Source organism: Danio rerio, chromosome 1 (genome assembly GCF_052040795.2).
Source record: "Danio rerio strain M-AB ecotype USA chromosome 1, GRCz13ab, whole genome shotgun sequence".
NCBI classification, from domain to species: domain Eukaryota; kingdom Metazoa; phylum Chordata; class Actinopteri; order Cypriniformes; family Danionidae; genus Danio; species Danio rerio.
In genome coordinates this window covers 33,723,921-33,751,816 of record NC_141021.1, presented here as the reverse complement: position 1 = coordinate 33,751,816, position 27,896 = coordinate 33,723,921, and the positions used below count along the sequence as shown (strand labels likewise).

The 27,896-nt window shown below is 34.1% G+C and overlaps 1 protein-coding gene across 2 annotated transcripts in view; it reads right to left on the bottom strand.

The window, feature by feature from the left end:
- itga6b (integrin, alpha 6b) overlaps positions 1-27,896 on the bottom strand; it is a 40,963-nt gene that overhangs the window by 3,790 nt on the left and 9,277 nt on the right. For both annotated transcript variants that reach the window (XM_087235633.1, NM_001013448.1), the window contains 21 exon segments: positions 21,414-21,541; positions 21,258-21,337; positions 18,984-19,245; positions 17,263-17,394; positions 14,234-14,447; positions 13,515-13,708; positions 13,293-13,381; positions 13,077-13,204; positions 12,435-12,530; positions 12,290-12,351; positions 12,024-12,187; positions 10,050-10,196; positions 8,509-8,624; positions 7,819-7,972; positions 7,359-7,442; positions 6,454-6,533; positions 6,157-6,234; positions 5,965-6,067; positions 3,754-3,927; positions 3,535-3,633; positions 795-905 (listed from right to left, as the gene is read on the bottom strand). In XM_087235633.1, the coding sequence (XP_087091759.1) occupies positions 795-905; positions 3,535-3,633; positions 3,754-3,927; positions 5,965-6,067; positions 6,157-6,234; positions 6,454-6,533; positions 7,359-7,442; positions 7,819-7,972; positions 8,509-8,624; positions 10,050-10,196; positions 12,024-12,187; positions 12,290-12,351; positions 12,435-12,530; positions 13,077-13,204; positions 13,293-13,381; positions 13,515-13,708; positions 14,234-14,447; positions 17,263-17,394; positions 18,984-19,245; positions 21,258-21,337; positions 21,414-21,541 (2,695 nt within the window).

Genomic DNA, 27,896 nt, shown 5'->3' with positions numbered 1-27,896 from the left:
TTTTTTTAAATAAGTATATGATAATAAGTGTTTTATGGGTGGCGCGGTGGTACAGTAGATAGCACTGTCACCTCACAAATAGAAGGTGGCTGGTTTAAGCCTTGGCTAGGTAAGTTGGTGTTTTGTGTGGAGTTTGCATGTTCTCCTCGTGTTGGCGTAGGTTTCCTCCAGGTGCTCCGGTTTCCCCAAAAAAAGTCCAAAGACATGTGCTATAAGTGAACTGGGTAAGTTAAATTGTCCGTAGTGTATGGGTGTTTCCCAGTGATGGGTTGCAGCTGGAAGGGCATCCGCTGTGTAAAATATGCTGGATAAGTTAAATGTTTATAATAAAGGTATGTTTATTAATGAAGTGATTAAGCCGAAAAGAAAATTAATAAAGAATAAAATAATTTTCTGTGTGAGCCTTGTATTTATTACATTGTGGCCACCAAATGTCCCCACAAGTATAGCAGTGCCAGTAAAATTTGACATTTTTTGGCTCATTAATCACACAGAATGAAGTATTTTGGAAATGTATGAATGCAGATTGTTTATTGTGAGAGTTGGGTTTATGTGTAGGGGTGAAATTTACAGTATGAACAGTAAATAAATCATTACATCTATAAACAGTCCCCATAGACACCTATACTTGTGTACGTGTGTGTAATTATGACTCATAAATGTAAAATCTGCTCATGAAATAAAGTTGTCTTAAAGTTACAGTAACTAAGATTGCATTTTTTCAGGTGTTTTTGAATACATTTATTAAATGTGAATAGGTTTTAATACATCACAAAATCAAGAGTGCCACTCACCTCCAGGAAAGTGGCATTCCAAAGGTAAGCACGCAGACTAATAACAGCATTGCTGTCCATTCCCGTAAGAGGACATATGAAAGTTATACACTCCGCACCATCATCACATGACTGAAAGGTGATTGGAAACAAGAGGATGATTATTAGTGAGAAACATTGACCATATATATACATTATGACACATTCAGTGTTCATGTAGGAGCCTCAAAGGGATAACATTAACAATCATTTTTTTGACCCTTCACTTGTTCTAAACCTGTTTGAGTTTCTTTTTTCTGCTGAACTCAAAATAAGATATTTTGAAAAATGTTTGAAACTGGTAGCCATTAGCATTTCGGTAAACTTTCAACAGAAAAAAAAAGAAACTCATGAAGGTTTGGGATCACTTGAGAATGGCTAAGTGCATATTTATTTTTTGGGTGAATTATCACTTTTAATATACATATTTTTTAGGGTTTGAATGATTCTTTTTTTTTTTTGAATTGACTATAATTTTGTTATGTTATAGATGAAAACATCCACTGAATTAAACTGCTGTAAAAAATTAATCAGAAAAATATTTTCTTAATTTTTTTTTGCATAAATTTGTTAATCTACCTCAGTCCTGATCAAAACTACTAAATGTTTTTAAAAATTACAGGATTTTAAATCTTTAATTTCAAAGTTCACAAACGATGCCACTGGTTTGGTGGAAACACAAATATTGACGTATTTTTTATATAAAAAGCAATTGTGGAATAGATTTTATTTTACTTTTTATCACAGTCTTGGAAATGGAACGATTAGTAACAGCATTGGCTTTGATGCGTGTTAGATTTTTAAATTTTCTCTCTAATTTATTGTTTGTGGCTGTTTTTGCACCACTGACTTCCATTATAACCACATTTGATGGTGCATAAATATGCAGTCTTCGTTTTTATTTACTCCATGAAGTTCTGAACGCTGAGATGCATATTTAGATTTTCTCAGACACATCAAGATAAGTTCGCGAAGGTCACTCTCACACACAAATACCGAAAAAAAGAAAAAGGGCGTCTGCTAAATTTTATTTTAGGACAAGCAATAATGGTGACATACATTAGTAGGAGGCACAAGGGTTTGTATGATACCAATTACAAAATTGATCAGATTTTTTAAAGAGCAAGAATAAGGCATGATTTAACTTTTTAATATGTCAATGAAAATGTTGGACAAGTTTAAAGTCATTCGGAGTGTAAAAAATATGCTGTGTTGGGTTGAAAATAATGTATTTGTTTTTGATGAAAACATTGTGTGATTTGGAAATATGGTTTTGTTTAAAGCAATAAAACGTGCTGTTTATAATTTTGTATTAAATAAAGAATTCAATATATTCTTACACACGAGAGAAAACCATACATAAACTAAGCTTTTTGGGGCAAAAACAGCCACCAACAGTAAATTAAGGAGAAAAATGAAAATCAATGAAAAACAATGCATCACAGGCAATGTTGTGTTACATGTCCAAAACCTTGATAAAAGGTAAAAAATCCAGTCCACAATAGCTTTTTATATTGAAAATACGTCATTTTGTGTGTTCTTTCACCATGTCAGTGACATAATTTGTGAATTTGGCAATTAAAGAGAATCCTGTCATATTTTAAGCAATTTAGTAGTTTTGATCAGGGCTGAGGTTGACTAACTGATTTATGCTAAAAAAATTGAAAAAATTATCTGATGCATTTTTACAGCAATTTAAAAATTGCTGAAAAAATTGCTGTTTGCATTGCCGGCAATCAGTCACATTTGTATCCAGTGCATGTTGGACTCCGGCAGGGCTGCCCCTTGTCACCAATTCAATTCAGAATTTTTATGGACAGAATTTCAAGGTGCAGCCTTGGGCAGGAGGGTGTCCGGTTTGGGGACCACAAAATTTAATCTTAGTTATTCGCAGACGATGTTGTTCTATTGACTTCATCGAATATGGACCTTCAGCATGCACTGGGGCGGTTTGCTGCCAAGTGTGACGCAGCTGGGATTAGAATCAGCACCTCCAAGTCCGAGGCCATGGTGCTCCACCAGAAAAGGTTGGTTTGCCTTCTCCAGGTTGGAGGAAAATCCTTACCCCAGGTGGAGGAGTTTAAGTATCTTGGAGTTTTGTTCACGAGTGAGGGAATGATGGAATGTGAGATTGACAGGCGGATTAGTGCAGCAACAGCAGTAATGCGGTCAATGTTCTGGTCCATTGTGGTAAAGAAAGAGCTGAGTCGGAAGGCAAAGCTCTCGATTTACAGGTCAATCTACATTCCTACTCACATCTATGGGTCATGACCGAAAGGGAGAGAGGGAAGTCTGGGGTTCTCTCCTGAGACTACTGCTCCCACAACCTGGCCCCAGAAAGGCGGCAGAAAATGAATGAATGAACTTTTACAGCAATTTAATTCAGTGGATGTTTTCATCCCTAACAACACAAATAGGTAGTAAATTTGCCAAGAGTGCATTGTTGAGTTTTTTTAAAAATGTCAAAGCATTTTCTTAAAATATCCGTCACCAATATCATTTTGCTAGCTGAAACACAGAAAAAATTATGGCCAAATTAAGACTCAAAATCACCCCAGAGTAGATGAAAACTTCCCCAAGAGTACATTAGTGTTAAACATTTGTAAGATGTCAGTCATTATGGGAGATCTAGTGCAGACTAATGTAAAAAAATTAAATCTGATCAAAACTACTAGTCTTTTACTTCAGAAGCAATGTTTACTTAATGTTTATATGACTTTACCAAAAGTGTGTATTTCCTTTTATCTGTAAAAAAGGCGGTTTTTCCCTCTGCTGCTGAAGTTTCCCCAACTTCACGTTTAGTTCTTGACACTGAAAGCTCCTTGATGATCAAAAAGCAGAACATGTGATCAGGTCACTTCTTAGGCAGCTGATTTATTTGTGAAACAAGAGAAAAATGTATGTACAGTATAATAATCTTTTTGACTGAATCAAGAGCTACCTTTAAACCGAGTTTGTTGACCTCATCTGAGTTGGTGCAGCTCAAGCTGTCTAAGCCGGTTGATGTCATCTTCATAAGATACAGCAGCCATTTGCCTTGAGAGTTATGCTTTGGCCATTGGATGATCATAGACGCCCTGCCGAAAGACTTCAGGGGTTTGCCCAAGTTTGTAACCTGGCGACAAAATAATAGCAAAATAATAATAACAGGCATGTACGACAGTTAGAATGTAATTTAATATATGCATGCAAAACCACAAACAAAAAAGTATGATGTTTAAGGTTAGGAAAATAAGGAATCTAAGAGTCCAAAAAAAATAATAATAGATATATATATATATATATATATATATATATATATATATATATATATATATATATATATATATATATATATATATATATATATATATATATATATATGGCATATTTTTAAAGAAATGTTATCTCATTTTATGTTATTGTTATCAAACTTCAACTCTGAAAACTCTACTGACACAGTTTTAATCTACTAGAACAGGGGTGGCCAACCCTGTTCCTGGAGAGCCACCTCCCTGCAAGTTTCAGTTGCTACTCATATCAAACACACCTGAACCAATTAATTAGGACCTGAACACCACGTGATAATTACAGCCAGGTGTGTTTGATATGGGTTGCAACTGAAATCTGCAGGAAAGTGGCTCTCCAGGAACAGGGTTGGCCACCCCTGTACTAGAACGTCTATTTTAAACTGTTGACACAATCTACATTGTAATACCACTAAAGAAATAAAGATGAATTGATTGAATTGAATTACTGTTCATCTTGCAGTTAATTGTTTGCTTTTAATGCAGTCTTCACCAAAACTGTGCACCAAACTGTGCATTGTCTATGCTTGTAAGGCAAAATGGTATGCTTTTAAGACCCAACAGTCTTTTTTCTATCAAGATCTTAGATCAAATATTCAAGTGGTGCTCGCTGCAGAGCCATTTAAGGAGAGCTGAGCTCCAGCGAGGAGGAGCTTAAGCTTGAGCTCCACCTTTTTTGCACTTCTTCTACGAGTGATGTCACTGGGGGTAGGGTTAGGGGTGGGGTTGGTGTACGCATTAAAACAGCTTACAGGAGGAGGAGCGACAGCTCATGCTCCCCCTCGCTGGAGCTCAGCTCTCCTCAAATGGCTCTGCAGCGAGCACCCTCTCCAAAATATTGCTGTTTTGATTATATTTTTTTACTAAAATTGCTTAATATATGACATTTTTAAAAAACGTAACAGTTTTAAGCAATTTTTTCTTGTTTTATGGACCAATAGTATTTATTAGAGAATAGATATTCTTTTTGTTTGTAGGAATTCGTTAAAAACATTTTTTTTATTATACTGTAAGTAATTTATTTGCCTCGACCCAAATTTTAAAAACATAGAAGTGAGCCAAAGTGCTGTACAGAAATATACAACAAAATAAGCATAATAGTATATAAAATATACAAAATACAAGATTAAAATAAAGCTAAACTACCTAAAAAGGCATATGGATTAAAATAACCAGTTATCAACATCAGTTGTCAAATGCCAAGGAAAAAAAGAGTTTTAAGAGCTGATTTAAATGAGAACATGGAAGAGGCCAGTCTAATGGGCAGCAGCAAATCATTCCAAAGTCTAAGACCTACCACAGCAAAAGCACAATCCCCTCTAAACTTACACTTCTAAATGGTACAATCAGGAGAAACTGATCAGCTGACCTAAGAGAACGAGTGGGCTAATAGGGGTGTATGTGCTCAGAGATAAGGTGGGGCAAGACCATTTAGAGATTTAAAGAGAAATATTAAAAAAACTCTTAAACTATATTCTAAAATTCACTGCAACCAACTTTTACTCTAAAATGTGTTGATGATCATTTCCCAAAAGGATTGAAATATGACAGAGAAGTCAGCAGTTTATTGTATCTGCAATATTTGAGATGATCACATTTAGAGTAAATTGTTACCAATTGTAGAATTGATGAGGGACACAGAAAACAAGACAATAGGGTGTTGAAATGCATTAACGTCCAGAACACACCAAGGAGCCACTTCCTTTACATCTAAATGCAGTAAACTAAAACTATATAAAAAGATTGAGTTTAAGAATGTTCTGGGTTCATTCTGACTCGGACTCGTCATTTATTTTCTTATAATGTTTTAACTAAATGTAAGAGCTATGTTCAAAAAAGGGCATTTTTTGCAGTGTAATATTCACCCTGAATTCATAGTCAATTGGACTTCCGACATCACCTGCCACCTTCATGGCACTCTCTCCTTTAACCTCTCCAGTAAAGAAGACCTGAGATGGCTTGGCTACCCTGCAGATAATACATGATGAAAGTTGAAGTTACAAAGATAGAACATTGATAATACAAACCAAAAAAATGATAGCGGTTAGCAAACCTACCCTGAGAGGGACAACAGCAGCTGGATCTTAACAATGGCTTTGGCTTTGACTGCTTGCAATTGCTTCTGTTCACTTGTCCTGCAAATTACAACACTTCAAGTCACATACATTTTTTATAGAAGTCAGTAGAGATTGTTTTTTAAATGTGCATTCAGATCAGTTCATTCCTTTGAAAACAAGTTCAATATTTAGAGTTATTTAGTTGGAACAGAAGCATAAGTCTATGAATCCTGACATGTTAAAGGTAAATTAATGTACTGAATTAAAATGATGCTTTTGTCAAGAATGACTACTCACGTTTTGAGTTTAAGGTCGATTTCAATTTCAGTGGTATCCAAAGAAATTCCTCCCGTGCTCAAAATAATGTAAAATGTTGTCTGAAACAGAAATAATAATTATTATTATTAATGTAAAGGCCACAACATAAATTAAACTAGCTGTTTTAATTATTATTTTAGTAACCACTAAAACTATTGATAGGAAAAACACTTTACAATTCACAATAAATGAAAAGTGAAATTAACAACTGAATTAAAATAATAATTAGCAAAAGTATAAGTCATTCTGAGAGCTAATAAACACTCATTCTGTGGTGAAAATCTGACCTGCAGAAGTTAGAGTAATACTATAACTCAGGCCCGTAGCCCGTAGCCACCCACCGACTGATAAAAGGTCCAGAATTTGTCCCATACATGAGCTCATTTGTCTTATTTTCAGTGCTACACAATTATAAACTGTGAAGGCATCAAAAAGGCTTCCAATAAATGCAAACAATTATAGTCTGACTTTCAGTCAAAACAAAAAAACAATATATATTTATTTCTAAAATTTTTGCAAATGTTTTTGATACCTCAAAAAGTTTGGTTATGATGACCATCCGGCAAGCTAATCCAGCTAAAAATAGTGCTAAAATGTCAGTAAACTGCATATAAAATAATAATAATATAATTAAATTAAAGAATAAGGATAATAACTGCAAAAAGGTCCACTTTAAGAGATAAAAGAACCACCCTATTCACCAGGCTGGCTACGTGCCTGATAGATGGTGTTTCACATCCAAACACCTCAGTCAAGCACATGATTATATACAAAAGCATCTTACAGTACAAATAAAACATGTTTTATATGTTCTTAATATTTAATAAAAATTCAAAATGGGCAAAAACATAATTAACGTATTCAAATATACTTGAAATGCTCACCTGAGCATCCTTTTTGAATGGATTTCCAAGGTCACAATCTGCTTGTGAGCCATTCTGATTGACTAAACAGCTGATCTGTTTATCCTGTAAAGAGTCCGGAGTTATGACAAGCACGTTCTTTAAGGGATAGTTCACCCAAATATTTAAATGTACTCACTATTTACTCACCTTCAAGTGATTTCAAAACTTAATGAGTTTCTTTATTCTGTTAAACACGATATAAAACATTTTGAACAAAGCTAAATCCTCAAAACCATTATTTCTACATGCTATGAAAGTTTATAGTTACAGGTTTCCAGCTTCCCTTAAAATATCTTTTTAGTGTTCAACAGAAGAAAGAAAGTCTAACAGCTTTGGAACAAGTAATGTATGAGTAAACAGTTTTGGGTGAATATCCCATTAATATTATATGATGACAAAAAAAAGACTAATGACTTGTTAATCTTGCAGTTGAACTTACACCAGACTGAGTGCGAACAGCAGAATAAGAGAGGGATTTGGGGAATGAGGCAGTCAACTGTGTTTCATAAGCATCTTCGCCCAGGTTGACTGCTTTAATCTCCAGGGCAATTTCCTTCTGATCGCTAAGAGACAGGATAGGAACTCCTTTTTCTCTGTGAGAAATATAAATTGAAGTTTTTACATTTAGGAGGCATTCAATAATTCAATAAGAAGATAAAATACATACAGTTGTTAGGGAAGGGAGTCCTGGTTTTGTTCACAGGAGTTCAGTTAATTCCAGAAGTTTAAACACATTTTACATGCCACTGTCTGTTGCTGTTTGCATAATCATTCATTCATTCATTCATTCATTTTCCTTCAGCTTAGTCCCTTTATTCATCAGTAGTCGGCACAGTGGAATGAACTGACAATTTATCCAGCATATGTTTTAAACAGCGGATGCCCTTCCAGTTGCAACCAAGTACTGGGAAACAGCCATACACATTCACACACATACACTATGGCCAATTTAGTTTATTCAATTCACCTATACTGCATGTCTTTGGACTGTGGGGGAAACCAGAGCACACTAATTGCATATACTGTATATAAAAACGAATGCTTGTACTTTGAACAAGAAGTGAGTCCACTCTGACATACAGAATGAACAATATGATATAATATTGACAAAATGAAAATAAAAACTCACTCGTCAAAGGGAAAGAAGTTGTCTTTGTTTGGTTCCCTGGTGTGGAATTTATACTGTAGCTGCAGGTCACTTTGGCACAGATGGTCAGCACCGCATCCTTCCTTGATAAATTGAACCTAAAGGCCAATAAGATTCAGTTAACACCCGATTAGATGTGTAATTATGTATTTGGTTTGCAGGTTTTGGTATAATTCAGTTCCAAGTAAAAAGCAGAGGATTTACTTGAGCAATATTATAGATTCATAATTCTTTCATTAAAGAGTGAATGAAAATAAATGATCTTGACTTCTTCAAAAATAATAAAAATTGGCTTCACAATGACATGGTTAACCTTACTGTTGTCTTTGAATTCCCTATACATCGTTTGCTCTTTGGATCAAAAATGACCAACCTTCACTAAACCTCTAAAATAAAGCAGCTACATTTAATTTCAGTCCTCAAATCTATTTTACATGAAGAAACAACATGATCTTCCTAACAAACTCTGTAAATGTCTAGGGGTTTTCCCTCATTAGTGTGGAGAATTTAATTAATGTTTTGTTAGTGGCCAACACTAGGTTTTGACTAACGTAAAGGGTATATTTTCTCATGCTAAAAGTATCCCTGCAAAAAAAAGTTTCAAAAGTTCAATCAGCAGATTTTTATTGTGTGTTTGTGTTTAAAAAGTGTGTATGTTTGAATGAGGATATTTGTGCCACTAGTTTTTGTTATGTAAAAATGGTTTTATAATTAGTGGATTAAAATTTACACAAAGGACAACCGTTGTACCCTAAATGTAAAAATTATAATTTTTTTTGTAATGTTTTTTACTGCTGTTAAAATGATGCCCGGGTCATTTTTGACCCTTACTGTACGTCAACAGAAGGGTTAAACTAATGACACTAATTACGCTAGTTAAAATTGCTTATTTCGTTGCATTTTAGCATTCTTTAAAATGTTTGGTGTAATGTTAGTGCATAAATATATAATATATAACTCTATTCTAGTGGTTTTTCTATTTTTAATCGAAAAAAAAAAACTGCTGTAATGCTATAGGAAGTATTTCTTTAGTGCCAAGTGAGCATTTAGGGATGAATTCTGAAGAAACACAACACTGAATACGGGAGTAATTATGTTGAAACAGGCATTTTAGAATATTGAAACCTCATTTTAAATTGTAATTATTTTACTCTTTTACTGCATTTTCCTCTTTAAAGCCTTATCAAATATCTTAATGATATTCAAAAAAAGTGTATTATTTAAAAAAAAAAAAAAGGTTTTCAAAAGTCTAGTTTTTACAATTCTCCTCTGTTTACCATATTATAGCATTGTCCCACTTATTAAAATGATTTGTAAGGTAAACCGTTTTTTGTGATATTCTTTTTCTAAATACACTATTGCAGCTAATGAAACAAAAGTGTTGCAGGTCCATAAACAGTTTACTTCAGCATTGAAAAATTAGGTGAAATATATTCATATTCTGATTATGGTTTACAGTTGAAAAAGAAGTCACAAAATTCATTATCATTAACTGCTTTAGAACATATTGTATGTTTTTTTACCATGGCCACAGTGGTAGCTTCTTGGTTCGAGTCCAGGATGGGAAGAAGGTTAGGGAGAGCAGCCTGTCTTCTCCTGCGTTTGTTTTGATTCAGGATCTCCACAGACACTTCAATAGGAATGCCTCTTAGTTTGTCTTTTAGGGTTTCCTTTGTACACACATAACATACTTGCATTACTGAAAAACGATAGCATGATCCATTGTTTGCATTGTGATACCTTTCCATTACTAAAGCTTCATTTCTTCCTTTGAAAAAAAAAAAAAAAAAAATTTTGTCATCATTTACTTATCCTGTGTTCAACAGAAGAAAGTAACTTTAACAGTTTTGGAAAAATTGGAGGATAAGACATACTGAAAAATATTGGGGAAAAACATATAGTATAATTTTGTGTTCCTACTATGGATGTCAATAGCTGCTTTTTACATCATTCTGCGGAATATGTCTTTTTGTGTTCACCAGAAGAAAGAAATGCTTAAACATTAAGGAAATTGTTTTATGAACTATCCCTTCAATGCAGAATATTAAAAAAAAACTATTGATTTCATCACCACTAGATGGCAGTAAATCAATTCTACACTGAACATGAACTGATCTACACCAGGGATGTCCAAACTTGGTCCTGGAGGGCAGGTGTCCTGCAGATTTTAGCTCCTACTGGCTTCAACACACCTGCAGGGATGTTTCTAGAAAGCCTAGTAGGAGCTTGATTAGCTAGCCCAGGTTTGTCTGATTGGAGTTGGAACTGAACTTTAAAGGACAATGGCCCTCCAGGACACCCCAGATTTACACTTACTAACCATTTCAATATGTTCAACACAAATATTTAATCTGCCAATAACATGATAGCAACTCACTTCATTTAAGCACATAGATGTGTTTAAAAGGAATGACCTGTTGAAGTTCAAACCAAGCACCAGGAAAGAATGGTGATTTAAGTGACTTTGCTGAACCGGGTACTTTAAAAATGTTGTTGTTACTGTCATTTTCAAACACAAATATATCTAAGGCTTACAGAAAATGTTTAAAAAAAAAGAAAACATCCAGTAAGCAGCAGTTCTGTGGGCAAAAAATGCCTAGTTGATGCCAGAAATCTGTAACCGCTATTTGATGCTATCATGCCAATATGGACAAAAATCTTTGAGGAATGTGTATAAAACCTTGCTGAATTTATGCCACAAAGAAGGCAAAAGGAGTTGTAATCCAGTACTATTGTTCAAGGTGTAGCAAATAAAGTGGCTTGCGAGTGTATTGTGACTTCTGAAATCCTAATTTCTTGTAATCAATTTTATGTGACTCGGACAATGTTCTTTTACTATGTAGCCTATATGAAAAGCTGTATTTTAAAACGTTTTTATTGATACTTTACATAATTTCCCAGCATATGCTGGTAATCTAGGTGTTGAGACATAGATACTGGTTTAAGCTGATTTTTGCTGGTCATGAGGTTGTTAATGCTGAGTCTTTGCTGACCATCAAAAACCAGCAAAAAACAGCATGTGACCAGCAAGAACCAGCACACTACCAACAAAGAAAGATCATAATTCAGCTTATAACCAGAAGTTCATGACAAGCTAAAATCATCTCAAACTAGCTCAAGACCAGCTAGAACCAGCTTAAACTAACTAATGACCAAATAAAACCAGCTAGAATCAGCTCATGACCAGCTAGATCCAACTTAGACCAGCTCATGACCAGCTAGATACAACTTAAACCAGCTTAAACTCGCTCATGAACAGCTAGAAGCAGCTTTAACCAGCTCATGACCAACTAGAACCAGCTAGATCCAAGTTAAACCAGCTCATGGACAGCTAAAACCAGCTTAAACAAGCTCATGACCAGCTAAAAGCAGCTTAAACCAACTCATGACCAACTAGATCACAGCAACCATGCTGTTTAAACAGGCATAACAACAATTATTACAAATAGAAATGAATGAAAATATGATCTAAAGCTGTTATTAAGTAAGTTTCGTACCTGCAGCATGAGATTTCTGTAGATGCAGCTTTCTGTGCCTTGACCCTTGAGCTCCACAATCCCAGTGCTTTCATAATCATTGTTTGAGCGTGGATTAAAAATGACTCTAGAAGGAAGATTTAGTTTTTTCCTTTCAGATTCAACCCTGATGGTGTATGCCACCTCTAAAGAAGATGAGGAAAAATAATATGGAGATGATCTTCTGCTCGACAGAGATGAACAACTGCTGATTAATTTACTGAAAAGTAAGTTAGACATGTACTTACTCAGAGTTGGATTGTAGGTTTTGGGTTTGACAGAAAATTTGAAGCAGGCTTTCACATCAAGGCTAGAACACACAATCAAAATCTACTTCAGACAAGCTCTGTTTAGTAATATGTTGAATGATTATTTTGTTCATAGTTTTCTCACCATATATTGTTTCCATTGTTGCAGTTTTTCTTAGTGAGGTCTAGCTCTTTCGGTGTGGTGGTGACAGTCTTTTCAATATTGATAACGGAACGCGACCTATAGTATATACAACATAATTAATGCATTCAAGGTTAAATGATTTATCTGTACATTTAAAAAAAAAGATTTTGTAAAATATTAATTCACAAATTTTTCATTCACATGTGTTTGTTTATTTACTTATGTGTAAATTGACCTTTATTGACATTTTTATATCGTGAAAGAAGAAGTATATACATTTTAACCATTTTTTACTTGACCAATGCAGAGAATATGATTTCAAATGAATAAATGTTAATAAAAATGTCTTTGTTAAACTTTTCAACATCAAAGCTTGTCAGAGCAGAGATCAGCCTCAAAATGAATTGTAAAAAATAGGAAAAACTGAAAACTAATTATGTTTTACAGTGCTCAATGAATAAAAGAATGTGTGGCTGCTCTATGCAATTTTATAAAATAATAATAAATAAATCTTAAAATAAAATATTATTAAATATTCAATAAAATATAAAATCGTATGATCAAAGATGATTGATGATATTATTAAATTAAATAAACTGTATTATCAATATGGTTTTGTCCTGTCCATCAGTAGGATCATACCTGTACACAAACACTGAATCAGAAAGAGATCCAATGGCCAGATCAGGGTAATTATTTCTGTCCAGATCCATGTTCCCAGCAAGAGAGTATCCAAAGAGTTTCACATTGTGATCTTTTCCTCCAAGAACCTTAAATTATCAAAGAACCATTCATAAAAAAGTGTATGGAAAATGTGTCAATAAGTAAACAGAAAGTAAAGTGGATATATGGCTGCACCTGGGATTTTTTCAGTCCTTGTGGTGAACCGTGGAAGATAATCACGTTTCCAGCTCCATTGCTGTCATATGGGGCGCTAACAGCAACATCTGAAGATACAGTATAGGTCACATTAAAAAATAATTTAAATGAGTGCAATTGGTTCTGCTTTAATAACATGTGGCAAGATATGTTTTAATATGTTTGCATTAGTTGTATTCATAACACATATTGAACACATACCTTGATATCCATCCAGATTCACATCTCCCATGTTTTCCACAGCCAAACCAAACATGGAATAAGCAGGTCCATCAATTCTCTTTGGAGTAATCTTGTCCCAAGCTCCTTCCTCGTTAAGGTAAACATAGATTGCTCCACCAATATCACCATCTTTAATGAAGTACTGAGGTGCTCCAACTACAATGTCTTGCCACCTGTTTTAAGAATCAGTTCAAATAATTATGCTTCTGGAATAGTGTATTTATAAAACTAAAGGTTAATAAAACTTAAATGTTTTGTTATTAACACAGAAATACTTTAATTAAATTATATTAAAAATATAGATAAAAAAACTTGCAGTACATCTATTAAACTATATTGATCTTTTGTTAATAAAGCTGTAAAAATGTGATAAGATGAATAAATAATAAATAAATAGATAAATAAATAAATAAATAAATAAATAAATAAATAAATAAATAAAACAAAAATGTATTTTTTTAATTAATTAAACTTTAAAATTCGGTTAAAATAAACATATATAGAAAAAAAGATGTGTAGAAGAACATTACAACATTACAAAACTGAAATGAACTAAAATGATTATGAAAAAGTAAAAAAATAAACATAGCTAATCTCACAAAGCTAAATCACAAAAATATCAATAAAAATACAAATAAGGCAAAATAATCCCAATTTCTATTAAAATAAAATAAATTAATATAATGTATAATTTTTACCCATCTCCATTGATGTCAAGCACTGCAAGGTCATAACCAAAGGAAGAGGCAAGTCCACTACCCTCTAGGGTGTACTCAGCCGTCAACAAGGAGGATTTAGCCTCATCCTTCTTTAAAAGCACAACTGCCCCACTGTGATTGGCTCTTGGAGCCCCAGCAACTATGGTCAACTGACCTCTCTTAGTCAGCATTTTTCCAGAATCCAAAGAGAAACCTGAAGCAGATAAAACCAATTAAGCTGGGTCAGCAGATTTGGCAATAAAAAATAAAGTTACATTGCAAAAGTTTTCATACCCTTTTCTATGACACTTGATTTAGCTCAAGAGCATTCCAAGCTCATCTTTGTGATCTTAATAATGATAATTGGTTGTGGCAAATTCAATTGACTGTACATGCTTTGGATAGTTAAACACCTGTTTATATAAGGTCTAATAGCTGAGTTTGCACATCACAACTTGCAGAGGTGAGAGAAAGAGCTATGTTGAGATGCTTGTCTGAGTGCACCATGATTTAAAAAAAGACATTTAATAAGACATCCAAACATAGGCATCTTGGCTTCAACAAGGCTACATTTTAGTTGTCAGTGAAAATATACATCTAATACACATCTAACAACAGCCAAAAAATAGACTAGTCATTAAAAATACAGATTAGACAAACCTCACGTGTAGTCATTCATCACAGTGTATTTGAAGACTAGTCTGTTTTTTTGACTATTATTAGATTGGATTTTCACTGACAGACCACATTTGGCCTTGTTTTAGCCTGGACATCTATGTTTGGATGTCTATTATACATTTTTTTAACACACACACACACATAAAATGCTTGCTGGGTTGCTAATGGTTGCTCTGGTTGTGCTTCATTATCATGTATGCAAAACTCCACTGATCTGGGGTTTCATTTATAAACTTTGCGTAGAAACCTACCTAAAAATGAATGTAGCCAGAATAAATTTATCATTGTTTATTAATTATTATTGCTCATATGATGACTTAAATTGGTTCAATTAACTCAGTATTCCAGCTGAGTATGTTTACTCAAAATTTATTTAGAGATTCTACTGTCAAGTTTGTTTTTTTATAGATCCCAATTTTTGCGCGGGATGTCTTTTGTGCTTGTGCCACATTTTTAAATGAGAATGCTGGTCTTTATGGAGGAGCGTTTAGATCCAAGCTTCTCCTCAGTTAATATACATGACAATCAGCTTAGTATGTGTAAAGACACCTATAAACAACTTGCAGACTGTGAGAAAAAAGGTTCTCAACCCTGATGAACCTCAGATACGAGCAACATGAAAAACGAGCATCTCTGACATGAGCATAATGAGGAAACCAGACCCCTGCACAATGTCATCCCAACATGAGTCTGGGCTTTAACCCAATCAAACTTCTTCTTTTCATCTTTTTGCACAAACTTAAATATGGCTGTCCACTGACAGTCCTCATCAGTCTAGCAGAGTGTGAGATGGTACACAGAGAAAAGTGACAGAAAACTTCCAAATCCAGATCTGCAAAAATCTTGCCACATCAAAACCAATTGTTGTCAAATCTGTTTAACCAAGTACTCAGTTCAGGGCATAAATGCTTTTACAATGTCATTTTTCCATTTTAATAAATGTGCTAAGTCATCATAAAGCAGCTTTTCGCTTCATCGTCATGGTGTGTGGAGTTTAGTTTGATGTGGGTAAAAAGTCAATAAACGCTGAATAACAAAGCTGTGACATTATACATGTGACCCTGGACCACGAACCAAGTCATGAGTGTCATTTTTGTTCTATAAATCTGTTTTTCATTAATGCATATTTTGTTGAGAGAGGGAAATATTTGGCTGAGATGAAAATCTGAGGAATCTGAGGGTTCAAAAAGTACTAAATAATGAGAATAACCTTTAAATCTCCAAATAATTTGCTTAGCATTGCACATTACTAATCAAATATAAGCTTTGATATATTTAAAGCATCAAATCTAAAAATAATCTTCCTAAACAATTTCTAGATTTTTGATCCATCTAATCTATTTTTTGGTATTTCCAAAACATAGACCAGTACAACGATTGATTTTGTGGTGCAAGGTCACAGCTGTAAAAAGAGGTGAGTATGAATATTTTTACACAGTATGTATAAAAATGCATACTCAGTAATGATGAAATTTGCAATGTTTAAACACACCAACAATGTGTATTCAGATTGACTTGGATACTCCATATTTTTTCTCCATGCAATATCAATGTAAAAAAAAAAACAGTAATAAAAAGACAGTAATAGTCATGCTTATAAGTGTCAAAACATAGATGAATGTACATTCACATTTGTTCACGTAAATTGACAGGATGTGTAACAACTGATGTGATGACAGGCTGTATAAAAATCATTACCTTGGAATTATAAGGTTCTATCTGCATTCTGAATGATTTTAAGATATTAAGGTTAAAAGTTTTTGCATTCCATAGCAAACAGTATGTGTGTAACATTTATTTTTTTAAATAAGAAAATCTTAAAATGTAAAGAACTTATGTAAAAAAAAAAAACATCCTATAATGTAAATAAGTTGTCAATTAACAAGAATATGTCAATAACTCAATTTTGACAAAAATGTCAGATAGAACCTAATAATTCTAAGGTGACAAAATGTCTAATAATGTTGCCATCCAGGAAACGCCACAAACCTAAATAGCTATTTGATGCCACATCAGAAACATTCTCCTTGGGCACCTGAAGGGGAGGTGACTGATACACAAACTGATCAGGATGGTTACTGGATATGCTAGTCAAGAACAGAACACCTACAGTTGCACAAACAAGATTGATACCAAATAAAGCACAGACTTACAAAGAAGATTATCTGTCGATGCTACACCTCATATCCTATCAACTGATTGAAGCTAACTGTACTGAAAGGTTTATATTTTCTAAATCACAGTAATATTCTTTAGTGTGACACAAAGTCACACGATGAACCAAGGTTCAGGGGATCAGGATCAGTTTTAGGGTGATGTGAATGATGAATGGAATGTGATGATGGACTCACCTAAATAACTGTTAGCAGGAACAGGGACCAGTTCTGCATCAAGTCGGTTTTCATCTCCAACTTCATATGGGCCGTCATCAAAGATATCCTTATCAAATAGAGAGGTGTTCTTCTGCTCCAACCGCACAATTCCTGATTTCCACACACCGGTGGATTAAGTGAACAAGCAAAGGAATAGGTGGAAGGGTTGAGGGTGTAGAATGGATGTAAAGATGGAGACAAAGATGCAAACGTGTGGAAAAGGGAGATAAAGTACAACACGTCAGATGCAATGATGCAACAAAGAAAAGCTGAAATGACATGTCATGAAGTGATGTAGGGAATAATGAGTTGGGGCGTTTCATTTAGAAATTATTTAAAGCGGGGTTTTTACTTAAAATTACATTATATAATATTAATACATGGCTCTCTGGAATACTTGATCATGATTGATCAAACATGACTTTCTAACCTAGAGGTCACCTTGATTTCAAAACTACATTAAAGAGCCCATATTATGGGTTTTTGAAAATGACCTTCCATGCAGTGAGTGACACAGCTCTAAGTGAAGTGAAATGTCCAGACAAGGCTTAAATCTATAAAACAGTCTACTCATAGTGGGTTAAATGAAATGTCAGGGTAACAAATCTTTAGCTGTGTCAATACAGAACTCAAGCCGCGCCCATTTGTTGAAAAATTTAAAACCCAGCCCTGCCCACAAACACAGTAGAAAGAAAACAAATATTGTAGCAGATCCTGGTTGAATCATGTTGCAAAGACGCTGTGCTCTGAAGTGTGAGGGAAAGTTGGTGTTATTTTTCCCTACGCAAAGATGAGGCTGTGAAGAGTCTATTTTAGTGAAGTTTATTTTAGCAAAAATACCTCAGCATTATAGCCCCATCCTTGTGCTGTGTTCCCGTCATTTTTCTGACGCGTGCTTCAAAAAGACTATTGATGTATGGGACTTTGCAGAACTTGACAGGAACTTTACAATACACAGTTCATGGATCATTTTTTCGTCCATTGAGTGTAAGTAACTTAAGTGCGATTAAAATGGTTGCCTCTTTGTTTTCTCTAGCTTGCAAATTATGTATTTAATTGTGTTTTGTTACTTGTAGCCACTTGTAATGTATCTGGTTAACACTTTATATTCTCATATCGCGTCTAAAACCACGTTGAAAACGTGACGCTTTATTTATGGATTTAAATGCATTTGTGAGCTCACAATCTACTGTGGTTTGCCATTGCTAAAGCCACAATCAGCTGTTCCTACACACGTGTGGCAGTCAAGTTTCCAAATAGTTCAGCTTTTGCCGCTGTGTGGATTAATACTAAATGTGTGTCACTGTTTTTACTTATGGTTAAGAATATAGCAATATGCTGGTGTTTACTGCATTGTTTTAATGCACTCCTACATTGGGCTCACACATACACTCTGCACTCTACTTCAAAATTGTTGATAAGCCATGGTGGGCATTTCTCTCTGCCTCACGCTGAAAGCAGTCGACCAATCGCAACAGACTGGGTCATCGGACCTATCAGCGCAGACTGGCATCGCACTAAGGAGGGGTTTTGGGAACAAATGAATCACTGAACGAATCATATGGGAGTCGCTAGGATAATTCGGTAAAAGAAATGCACATCATAAGACAATAAAAGTATTTTTTGACCTTGCAAAAAAGCATCAAATACTATTCAAATTTTAACAAAAGTTTAAATAATACAAGCTCTTCCTTTAATACCTTTCCAGTTGTAAGCGCCTGGTGCTCCAAACACCAGATAGTGATAGTCCTTTGTGAACGTGGCGGACATGCCCTGCTGGCATGATCCAAACCGCTCGTGCCCTCTGTTTCTCCCATTGCAGAACATCCAATCCCCTCCATCTTCATCTGAGATCTCATTAATCGTCACATCCTCACTAAGTACATAGCAACGACCTGTCAAGTCACGCAGTTCCTGAACTGAGCCAACAAATAAGCGCCGCTGGTATCGATGTGCACAGACCTGGAGTGAGACATTGGGAGTTAAGTTTAAATAGCATTTACTGATAAATACTAAACATACGGGACAATCTACAAGCAATGTTCATTATCTGTCCCTGAAATAAAAACATAAATACAGTGATTAAAGTTTTCATCCCAAAATATTCTAAAATGGACTGATTGCTACGGTTGTTCTGTAAAGGAACACTTTACACTGTACAAACTCTGTCACTGTCCTTGTCCTCAGCCCAATTGAACCTACAGGTTGAATACTTTTGTTATGATAAAAATGCATATATATATATATGGCTCAAAACAAAGAAAAAGTTGACAATAATCAAGGATGCATTTTACTATTGAATTGTATGATTTTGGGCTTGTTTTTCAATCACAATGATTTTGTGATTGAACTGTACATGCAATAAATGCAAATGTTCATTTTGTGGTTCCACTGCAAAGATAATCTAAGCAAAATTGTTATTGGAGTTGCAAATCCTATGGTTTTGGATATATCACTATCACTATTGGATAACACTATATCTGTGCATGTTAAAAAAGTTCCTTTAAGGCAAGTAATTTCACTCGGCAGACATCTTTGAAACGCCTCTCAGGCAGTATGCTCAGGCATTTTGTCATGCAAGAGGAAACACCAAATTCTCCAAATTTGCTTGCCAAGCTTAAGATAAAATTTTATGTAATCAATCACCAAGTGTATTAAACAACAACTGCGTCTGCAGTTTTATTTCAGATCACCTCCCTCTGAGGTTTGTCTATATCGATCGCTAATTGGCTCCTGTACTAGAAGGTGGGTCTTCATTCACCATGTTGACAGTTACAGTTTGCTCCAATTAAAACGGTCACACGTCTTGAGTGTCATTTAGATAACACTCTTTATTTTTGTACTGTAATAAAAATAGATTTTTATCCTGTTTAGACAATATATTGTAAGGTATAATGGCTGACTTATTGAAAATAATTACAATAAACTCACATCCTAGGCCACAGTGTGTCCATAACACTAATCGGACCTTGGCTAGAACTAGAAATGTAGCAAGATCTAGTCTAAACTAAACCCTCAAAGGAAACCTCTGGAAAATGTTGAACATCCCCATTAAGTATGATTTTTTCAAGCATTTTGAATTACGAGGACACAAGGCATGTCCTTGTACACTACATTAAAGTCGCCATGAAAAAGAAGTTAAGACTGTGCTTTTTTCTCTATCAATATGTAGATCCACTTGAAACGGTCCTGCAATTAGAAAGAAAATGTAGGGTGTTGCACGATTTTGTCCTTTGGAAACAGTTGCAAACAAAATGAGAAAAAAAAAGATTGACAAATGGACAAAAGCAGGACAGAAATGAGACAAGCCCTGATAACCCCTCTCGAAAGGCATTCCATGTGACCAGAAGTGAAGAAAAGATATTTCCAGGGGACAGGGAATGTTATGATATCTGATTAAAGACCATAAAGAAATATAATGAAAAATACTGAAATGAAAACAAAATAATGAAGTGCACATCACATCTATAGACATAAGTTTAAAAAAAGTTGTTTTTTTTTGAGTTGCTACCTAGGTCATACCAATGTCATTCAATTATTCCTTCATTTTCTTTTCAGCTTAGTCCCTGTATTAATCCGGGGTCACCACAGCGGAATGAACCACCAACTTATCCAGCTTGTTTTTACGCAGCGGATATCCTTCTCTACCCATCTCTAGGAAATCATACTAATGTCATTATATATTTTTTTCTTCATGTAAACTCAGTCTGATCTCATTAGGAAACGTAACGATTAACTACTATGTTTTTGTCAGTTTAGTGGCTAATTTGTATAAGTTCAGTCAGAGGCCTGGCACACAACCCTATCCCTAAACCTAATTGTCACTGGGGGATAAGCAAACCATACTAAATTGTGTGAATGAGATCGTAAAAATTCATACCAATTAGCCACACCATCAAAAAGTTATGCATTGCCGTGAGAGCATTGGTAAACAACATAAAGAATTACACCTTATATCTCTCTCTTTCTCTTACCAATATCTTTCCACCAGGACCCTGGCTCTGTACAGTAACTCCCATCCACTGGTTCTCTTTATTTTCAGTCTGCAGGTTTTCTAAAAGCACAAAGTTTCAGTTAACACAAAGTGTAACTCATTATAACATGGCATGCTTTCATGTGTTTGAGATTACCTTCATTGTCAAACATTACTCGCTGGCATGACTGACCAGGAATGTTTATGTCACAGTTGTACAAGCCTCCTGTAATTTTTGACCTCTGATTGGGCAATGCTTTTGCCTTTGGGGAACCAACAAGCAACCTGTAAACCAACAAACAGAAATACTATTGAGCAAGTAATAGTACAGAAAATGCAAAAGTACTATTAAGGTTATGTCTTATTAATCATAGCTGCTAATTTACTTGGAATTTGAATCATAATGTATGCATGGAAAATAATGTTTTTATATAGTTGTACACACTAAACAGACATAGTTTAATAAGCATAGAACTAAACAGAACCTTAAGTTCTATATTAAGTTAACTAGGGCTCATTAGTTTGACCTGAAGGAATTAAAGGCAACAGGGTTTTTTCCATGCAAATTTCTAGTAAAGTAAACTATTTGGGTTAAGGGTGTAGGTTAATATAATTTTGGGATGAAATGGAGCAATGGTCATCAGAATAGTGGCAGCACTTTGTTTTACAGTCATGTTTCACATGTACATACATGTAGATATAACACAAATAGTATAACCACATACTATCTCTAAATCTACCCCTGAATCTTACCTTAACCTATAGGGTTGTCCAAACTTAGTCCTGAAGGGCCGGTTTCCAGTTTAGTTCCAACTCTAATCAAACACACCTGAACTAGATAATCAAGCTCTTACTAGATATAATAGAAATTTCCTGGCAGGTGTGTTGAAGCAATTTGGAGCTAAACTCAGCAGGACACTGGCCCTCCAGGATCGAGTTTGGACACCCCTGCCTTAACCCACACTTAAATGAAACAATTGTATAAATCATTACTTTCACATTGTGTATCAGAGGGGGAAAGACTTCATACAATAATTCAGTTTTTTTTTTTTTTTTTTTTAAACCCAAGAGAAGGTGTTTTCTTTTATGAATAAAACACTGAAAACCTAGGACATCCACTTCTGAAATGATGTATCTCTCATTTCACTTCATTTATGAGAGTGAAAGGCTTTTTCTTTGGATCGACTGGTTCAGAGATAACATTCATCCCAACACTTCACAGAGTTCAGCTACACAAAGTTCTCTTTGTGAGCAAAAACAAAAAGAATCTGACTGAGCAAAATCTTCATTTCCACTTAATACCCTAAACAAAATGTGCAAAAAGAGTAAAATGCAGGGCAAGTTCTATTACTCTACACAGATACTACAAACTAATGATTGGATAGATGTGGAGGTAGTTGTGTGCACTGTAAGACCGGACTAATTAAGTCCTTCAGACTTCCTTGTTTGAAACCTACAAGTAAGTGTGTTGAAGAAGGGTTAGAACTAAACTCTGCATGGTTGCGGCCCTCCAGGAACTGCAGTTTGGTATTTAGAAAATTTTCAAAGCAGCTGCCATCATTAACCCAATCACAATCACATAAGTAATAAATAAATTAATTAAATAAACAAACCGTACAAAACAAACAAACAAACAAACAAAAACAGTCAGCACTGATCCTCGTCAAGTTTGTAATAATAAAAACTAATTAACTAACCTGATTATTTATCATAAAAGCCATCATACTGTAAATACCCCTTTTGCTTACTTTATTAGAAGTTTTCCACTCAAATTCAGTGAGCTTCTGTAAAAGTGTAAGTGCTGTTTAAATGAGAAGATTTTTAAACAAAAGTTTAAAAACTAATTTCTAATAAATAATTAACTTTAACAGTATTCTATTCATACATAATGCTTTCCTTAGAATTAGATCTAGTATGGTACTGGCTGACTTTTGAAAAATCAATGTTAAAAATATAAAAAAATATAAAATAAAAAAAGACAGAAATCTACTCCTTAATGCATTGTGTCACCTTCCTTTCAATGTTGACTATCTACAAACTAAAATTAAAAAGTAAAACAATAAAAAAGGGTCATTTTTTTGTTTGTTTTTAAATAATTCTTAAAAATAAGCATATAAAAAAAAAAAAAACATCCACACATACATACATACTCTAGATGTTGTTAAAAACACATTTGTCATAATAATTCTACACAAAAGCACACACAGCAATCACAATAAAATTCAAACGCTAATATATAATCTGCCTCATCAAGGCTCCAAAAATTATTTAAAAAATCTTTTACTTAAAACAAAAATCACGTAATGTTTCAAGCACATACATGTCTTCTTATGAAATAAAACTGCTCAATTGCTAAAAAGGCATGTACTGTTTGCTGTTATATGGTCACACAACTACAGGTAAACAAATGCTAGAATGCTGTCGCCTCACAGCAAGAAGGTCGCTGGTTCGAGCCTCGGCTGGGTCATTTAGAGTTTCTGTGTGGAGTTTGCATTTTCTTCCTGCGTTCGTGTGGGTTTCCTCCGGGTGCTTCGGTTTCCCCCACAGTCCAAAGGCATGCAGTGCAGGTGAATTGGGAAAGCTAAATTGTCTGTAGTGTAGTTTCCCAGAGATGGATTGTGGCTGGAAGGGCATCACTGCGTAAATCATATGCTGGATAAGTTGGCAACCTCGGATTAATAAAGGGACTAAGCCGAAAAGAAAATGAATGGATTAATGAATATGATTATAGATTCATCAATTCACTTATTTTATTTTCGGCTTAGTCACTTTATTATTCTGTGGTTGACAGCGTAATGAACCGCCAACTTTTCCAGCTTTCCAATCTTTTAGCTGCAACTTATCACTGGGAAACAACATCCATACGCAATCATTCACACACATGCACAGCCAATTTAGCTTTTTCAATTCACCTATACCATATGTCTTTGAGCTTGTGGGGGAAACCGGAGCACTCGAAGGAAACCCACGCAAACACGGAGAGAACATGCAAACTCCACACGGATATGCCAAATGACCTAGCCAAGGCTCGAACCAGTCATCTTCTTGCTGTGAGGTGAGCATGCCACCCACTGGGCAACAGTGATGCCAGATTATAGATTATTTACTACAATTTCCATCATGTTCGTAATCAGTAATGGACTACATTTGTACGTTGCACAGTCCACACATATAAATTTCCAGAATGTCACGCCTTCATTAACTGATAATTATACATTTCATGCCTTGATCTACTGATAATGCCATTAACCACTGATTCATCCTTCTATGTGAACAACCATATAGAGTAAGACTCTTCTATGTCTGCATCACAATAAAGAGAATGGCTTTAGAGTCACATTTTCCAAACAGACAGAGAAAGCACTGTTTTTCTCAAAGGGCAACACAAACTTTTCTGTGTTGGGTAAAAATAGCCACTGAATACCTGCTATTCATTGCGAACTCCAGAGCATGCAGATCAAAATATCTGATGAAAATGCCCATGATTACATTAAACCTAATGCAATGCACAGGCAAAAAAAGAGAAGAAAAATCTCTTCATTATACATTACACACATCCTGCAATGCTACAAAGAACAAAGAGAGTCATTTACACATTATCTATAAAAATAAAAAATACTTATAAAGATTCAAGCTAATCTAAAGCTATTTTACATTGATAACAAGTTCAATTCAATTCAAGTTTACTTGTATAGTGCTTTTTACAATAATTATCGTTCCAAAGCAGCTTCACAAAAAGTGCACATCATTACATTAAAGTAGAAATCTGAAAAGTTAGGCAGTTTAATGAAGCGTTGGTAGTATAAACATAGTTAACCTCCAGCTATAAAGTGTCTTTCCAAAAGAAACAATATTTACATGTAATAATAATACACAAGCTTATACTTTTTCGTATAACCTTTTGGACCTCTATGCTTAAATTGTACAAATACACACAAAATCAGCAGTATGTAAAACAAGTCACATTTTTTTTATGCGATTTAATTGATTTATACTTTCATAATAGTTCTCAAAATTATTAAATACCTACCTATTATTAAACACTTTATTGCTGGACCATCATTTCTTATGAAAACTGAGAGGATTGCAAGTTTCTGGGAATTGCGATAACTTCAATAAACATCATTCGATCCTGACAAATCCCTATTGATTTGTGGGTAATGTAATGTGTCCTCATTAATCACCCTCTGGGGAATGTAACCAATAGCTCAACAAGGATACGCCTGTTTTTGGCTAATTTCAACACACTCTGTCCTTATTAGCAATATTTAAACAGTAATACGTCTGGAGTCTTAAAAGCTTTAATTGCTGGTATGATGTTTATTAATTTATGACGATGATACATGTTAAAAGGAAAAAAATGAAAACCAGACAGTATTCATTTACATTTACAATGATCCTTTCTACTATACTATTGAAGTGTGTACACAATTTTTTAAATATTTTATTTTGTGTTCAACAGAAGAAGTAAATGTATACAGATTGGGAACAAGTGGATAGTGAATGAGATTATTCATTTTAATTTTGGGGAGGGTTGTGTGGGATTACTTTAAAAACCATGTCAAGGAAAAGGTTTTGACAAATAACTATGCCTATTTATTTTACATTTTTTTAGCTTTCAGATTTTATTATGGAAACTTTATATATACTTTATCTAATAACACTGTAAATAATTACACATAATTTAGAGTTCGACATAATCAAAGGAATGAACTTATTGTTTTTTTTACTAATTTAAGTGGACTGAACATAAAACAATTAGGTTGTCACAAAAAAAACTTGAAAATGTGTTGTTTCATCTTATTTTAAGCAGTTAAAACAAACAACATTTTCGGAATGAATATTTGATACTGCTTAACAACACTACTTTTATTAAACTTTTCCCTGGTAGTTTTAAATTATTTCTCGAATGCTTAGAGTAAGTCAAATAAATAAAAACCTCAAGGCTTTGCTAAGCGTTTATGTTAAAAATCTCAAGGTTTACAGGCCTTCTATAGTTTTTGTAATGTACAAGCTATAAATTCCCTTTTCCAAACCCTACACATAAAATTATATATATATATATAAAAAAAAAATATATATATATATATATATATATTTTTTTTTTTTTTTTATTATAAAAAAAAACAATTTAGTAGTTTTTTTTTAATTATTATACTTTTTGGTAGTGTAAGTTGAATAGTTTTTAATCATTATAATTTGGATTTATGCCTTAGTTTAAGGTTGTACAATATTTAAATTGTACTGAAAATATAAGTGATGTTCTAATATGTTTTTACAGTTACAACAGCTAACCATTTTAATAATGCTAATGTGTCCACTAGGGCTGCACAATATACCATTTCAGCATCGATATCGCAATGTGATCATTCGCAATAAAGACATCGCAGGATATGTAATGTTAAGTTTATATTCTAATTTATCAATTGCATGTGTTTTTTCAATGCCTATAATTGTATAATGATTTTAAAAGCAATCAGGTATGAGAAATAGTACCATTTGTGACCTTAACTACAATTAATCTTACTGAATTATATATTTTTTTATCATTTAGTTACTTTACTTGAATACCGTTAGACTCAGGACATGATAAAACCGTTTATTTCAATTGTATCTTTTTCTTAATTTTTAGATTGTTATGCATGAAAATACTCACAACACATGGGGATACAGAAATACACTGCAAAAGGCACAGACCACAATGAAAAAAAAATGTTTTTAAGACTGACTGTAAATTAGATTTAATAGAGATGCACTCCCATTGCAGAATCATCCCAATCAATCTAACATTATAAATTCTTTACAAATAGAGAATATAAGTCATCTGATGAAATTGTATTCATATCGCAATGAGTACATTTTTCCAACATTGTGCAGCCCTAGTGTCCATTACATGACAGAAGAGAGAAGATCGAAGTTTCAGATCATTGGGATAGAATGGAAAAGGGGTGTGTGGGATGAGGGAGGGAGAACAGAGAGGACAAGTCTACAATTTACTGAGAACTTTTTCAGTGAGAGTGCTTCATGTGTCCTGAGGCCTGAGTCTGACACTGGCATTCAGTCATGCACACAGAGATGCAGACATAAAGAAATATGTCTCATCTGGCAAATATGTCATGCTCTCAACACTGAGAATGAAGCGATTAATTACTTTTTCAAAAGAACAAATGGTCTTGACTTCTAAAGCATCTTCAAAATACAGTAGGTCCAGAAAAAAAGTTTATCCTTCTGACCTTGTGAAGTATTTGTTAGAGCATTTCAATTACTCAAACTAAACTGATTATTTACTCATTTATTAAATATTTGACTATTTACTGATTTTAACAAATCGGCTCATAAAACAAAATATGTTTTCTTTCGGATAATCTGGAATATAGCACAATAGATGATTTATCTGTTCCCAACTTAACTTTTTTGTTATAATTCAAATATTTTCCTTTTGAAAAATGGCAGAACAAAAGACATAAAAGAGGCAAGAGTGTTTGGCACTGGTGGCAATATGTTGAATCTGGCGAGTTAAATATTATGGTGCATTTCTGTTGTTCATGTTAAAATTACAGTAATTACTAGTTTACATCTTGCCCATGTTTTGTAAATATGTAATTACAACAACTTTGTAAAAGCTTCTATTTGATTGTGA